The following is a 4,345-nucleotide window of genomic DNA, read 5'->3' as shown; positions in this document are numbered from 1 at the left end:
GGAATGTAGTCAAATTATATCAGGTGATGCTGAGGGAATTAGATTAGGAAATAAAGAACTTAAAGTAGTAGATGAGTTTTTCTATTTGGGGAGCAAAATAACTGATGATGGTTGAAGTAGAGAGAAAAATAAATCTAGACTGACAATGGCAAGGGGAGAGTTTCTGAAGAAGAGAAATTTGCTAACACAGAGTATTGCAATTTAAGTGTCAGAAAGCCTTTTCTGAGAGTATCTAGATGGAGTGTAGCCATTTATGGAAATGAAACATGGACAATAACTAGTTTAGACAAGAACAGAATAGAAGATTTCTAAATGTGGTGTAACAGAAGAATGCTGAAGATTCGATGGGTAGATCACATAACTAATGAGGTGTTACTGAATAGACTCGGGGAGAAGAAGAATTTATGGCACAACTTGACTAGAAAAAGGGATAGGTTTGTAGGATATGTTGTGAGGCATCAAGGGATTGCGAATTTAGTAGTGGAGGGCAGTGTGGAGGGTAAAAATCACAGAGGGAGACCAAGAGATGAATACACAAAGCAGATTCAGAAGGATGCAGGTTGCAGTAGTTACTTAGAGATGAAGAAGCTTGCGCAGGATAGAGTAGCGTGGAAGCCTGCATCAAACCAGTCTCTGGACTGAAGACCACAACAACAACAACAGCAGTACTCTCCAGTCCCTAACACTTATGACACTTTTACAATGACTGTTATTAGACCTTGTTACTTGGGTGTGAGCTGTACACCATTTCTTACAGACACACTGGAGAGAGTGCTTTGACACACTAATAAACTGGACATATCCAAACACAATAGTTCCTTTCTGTCATGTCCCCATGTCCATCTTGCTCTGCTGGTTCCATACAACCGAATGGCACATATGCACCTCTTCAGTGCTATGTGTTAAAACAACTGTGGATGATCAAATGACTACCTAGTATAAGTTCTACATCGCTTGCAGTGCTTCAAAGAGACCAGTGTGCTTTTTTAAAGGGGCAGCTAATATTTGGTACAGTGGGATTAGTTAGTATGTAGGTCAACATTTTCCCATTTTTTTCTGTCACCGTACTACTTAATACAATGTATTTCTCTGGTTGATGTGCACAGTAAAGAACATAACAACAACACATAAGATTTTCAAGTTTAAGGAATCACATGTACCTCATTACTTTATTACAACAAAACATATTTAACAGACAAATCACAACTGCAGCAAATGGTTTCAGTGTAAAGTCCACTAAAGACAACTTATATACAATATACATTACATAAGTGCAAATATAAAAGAATAGCTATTCATTGTGGTGTGAAGCACGTCAGATATAGCATTAGAAATACATACTTAAAAGACACAAGTCATAAAGCAAACATTTCTAGATGTTAAGGATGTATGTATTCTAACTGCCAAGTTTGACAAATAAAGAAATAAAGGCTGAAGATGATCAGTTCAAGTAGCATTACTGTGGTATCTTCCCACAAGGGATAGCAGAAACAATCTGCCTGCCTCTTGTATGGAAATATCAAGATACATTTATCATTACTTTCTAACAGAAGATAATCAATTAAAGAGATGTAACAATCTTTTGAATAACTTTATGGAAGTCTTCACTGAATGAATCTTTTTCCAACAGTATGGAACATGTGGTCTTCACTTGTTCAGGGGCACAATACCCAACTATGAACAAACATTCTTTAGCCTCCTTCAGAGCTTCATTATAAATAGCTACAGTACAGACAGACAACTTTGTATCATCTGGACTGTGTAGTATGTCTGTCACATCTATGAGGAATCTAAAAAGCATCCTCAGCAGCCTGTTACAATGATGCTGGATTCTTGGCCACACTTTTTGTAAATAAACCTTAAGAGACAACACAGTATATTTCAAAAAACTTGGACTAGAATGGCCTCCCATTTCCATATTGTTACTGAATAATTCCAAAAGGCGAGACGACCAATTAACAAGACTTAATGGCATATTTTCAAGAAATAAAGGTAAAGTTTCCAAGTAGGCTTCCCTAATGTCTGTTTTTTGCCACAGTTCAAGATTTTCAAGTATGATTTCGAAAGTTTCGTCGTACTTACACCACTCTGTAATACATTCATCTTTCAAATAGTTTCTTTCAATTTTATCCAATAAATTAACAAGGCATGGGACAGCAATTTTAACGACTTGTGGATTCTTGTGAACCAAAGACTGCTTTACTGCTGAATACATAACTTCTGCATGGCAGTATAAATCTGCTTTAGTAGAATGTTCTGCGATATAAGCAATACATTTTATGCCTGTCACGGCATTTTCTGGAATGAAGTCATCTGTCATAATTAACGCCGTAGGAACAATCATTCCGAGATAATCGCCTAAATATTTTCTGTGCACCTGGAATAACAGCCAATAGTAGCACGCAACAGCCCCTGGGAAGTGTTTCCACGTATCTTTGAGAAGTTTTGGGCGTAATGCAGTTAACACTAATTTGTACAATCTTGGAACTTCCGAGTCCGAGCAACAATTCTCGCCGACAAGAAGATCCCCAATGCTATCGCACACGAAAATCTGACACAGCAACGATATTATTTCACGACTGTTGGTATTAGTTTCTTGGTTTGTCCATATATTCTCACTCATATGTTCACCACAAAGTGTTAACAAAGAAACAGCGAAATTGGATTTAAGTTTCGCACTTTTTGTTCCGTAATTACCACTTGACTTCAATGTTCTCATAAAATCATTCAGAGCTTTCAAATTACGAACAACAACAGGTATATGATTTGTGAAATCTTTTCGCTGAGGTGGTAAATCAAATCCGGAGTCTAACTTCGGCAATAACGAAGAATTCACAACTCTCTCCGCCACATCCCATGCATTATCCGTTATGTATTCACCATCAATGGAGTATAACACTTCTAATTCACTTAACCCGTCATCCATTTTTCTGTATTGTACACATACCACTACAGCAGATTGTGTATGCACAATAGCACTTGCTTAACATGAAATTGTTTACAAACACGTTCGGGATACAGTAGGAACATCTATGGAGCAAAGAGTATGCCACAGTCTAACATGTGAACTGTGAAGTAAGCCTTGATTCCACGGGCAACGAAAACTTGCAAATACTTGTAAATCCGTATGACCTAGGTATCGTGCGCATTATGTACAACAAGATACCGTACAGATTACAATGAGGAAAGTACATCTAGTCTACATGAACGCACTGTCACTGGACAGTCAACAGCAAAGCAAGATCGATATTCAGCGTTGGTACTCAACGTGGTGTCCCCATAGACACATTGTGATGTAGGGAAAATGCCCGCAGCCTTGACAACATGACTGAGAAGAATAACCTCAGGTTGTCGATGTCGGCTTTTTTCGTCATCATTAATAATGACGCCATTTCCAGTAAGCACATCAATATCTGTTTGAGGTAGGGTTCGTTCTTAAATATCATTATCCTAAGAAAAAATGAAATGTCATTAGGATAAGCGCAGCAGAAGGGTCTCTAATATAGGATACCACCCAGAAACCGTTTCCACTTTTGGGCTGCGTAAACAGGTACTTAAATAGGTCAAAATATGTAATGATCGATCTCTTTTGTACATACTATGTGTACATCAGTATTTGGTGATAAGCTTGTTTGTAACCCAGGACACTGAAGACAGAAATAACCATATGGCAGCGAGTAATGTCCCGAATGTTTGGTACCGAGTTACTATCAGTTATAATATAGACTTTAAGAGTTCTGTAGTCACCACATAAACGTAAGGCACCATCTTCCTTTGGCGCTAGTTTAATTGGTGAATCCTATGAACAGTTAAAGTGTCTAACAATTCGTGCTTTTTAAAAGTTCATCGCCTGCTGCCTTGGCGGCGTGAAATTTGCCTGGTGAGAGCCGCGTGGTCCGCGATGGACTGGAGGGTCAGACTTGGTTGGGATCCTGTATACTGTTCCGTTTGTGGTGGCGCACTGGGTGAATAACACTCGCAAAGAATTCATGAGTGGCAGGATTAAGAGTGGACAATACTTGAGCAAGAGGTGCATTACTAATGTTATCGACATGAGAACGCTGTGTAAGCAGCAGTGCCTCTGAAGCTGTTGTAGGCACATTGGAAGTCATTGTTGATGGTTGATTTGGTCGAAGATTTTGTCGGTGATGTCATGTTGTGGTTAGCTCTTCAGTCGTTTTTTGTATTGCCAATAATATTGTTTCATTCCCCTGTCAGAGGCCTAGACACTGAATGCTGGCTTTGAAGAAAAGAAATTAGTTTGTTGAGTTTTTGCGAGCGTGTTGATGCAGTCAAGTAAAAGACGATAGTGGTCATCTGTTGAGGCGCACTGTTGCTTGCAGAC

General features: G+C 38.8%; 1 protein-coding gene across 1 annotated transcript; it reads right to left on the bottom strand.

Moving 5' to 3' along the window:
• Window positions 1–1,128: 1,128 nt before the first annotated feature.
• On the bottom strand, window positions 1,129–3,176 carry LOC126187535 (TELO2-interacting protein 2-like). Its single transcript, XM_049928676.1, has one exon. It carries the CDS (start codon window positions 2,924–2,926, stop codon window positions 1,562–1,564), a length of 1,365 nt encoding a protein of 454 aa, XP_049784633.1. The 5' UTR covers window positions 2,927–3,176; the 3' UTR covers window positions 1,129–1,561.
• Between the last annotated feature and the right edge of the window lie 1,169 nt (window positions 3,177–4,345).

Source organism: Schistocerca cancellata, chromosome 5, assembly GCF_023864275.1.
Source record: "Schistocerca cancellata isolate TAMUIC-IGC-003103 chromosome 5, iqSchCanc2.1, whole genome shotgun sequence".
Lineage (NCBI taxonomy): Eukaryota > Metazoa > Arthropoda > Insecta > Orthoptera > Acrididae > Schistocerca > Schistocerca cancellata.
Note: the sequence above shows the minus strand (reverse complement) of the source record. Positions and strands in the feature narration are given on the sequence as shown.

Bases quoted from the DNA above. Each gene is read 5' to 3' on its own strand.
- LOC126187535 (XM_049928676.1), bottom strand. From the start codon at position 2,926: ATGGATGACGGGTTAAGTGAATTAGAAGTGTTATACTCCATTGATGGT.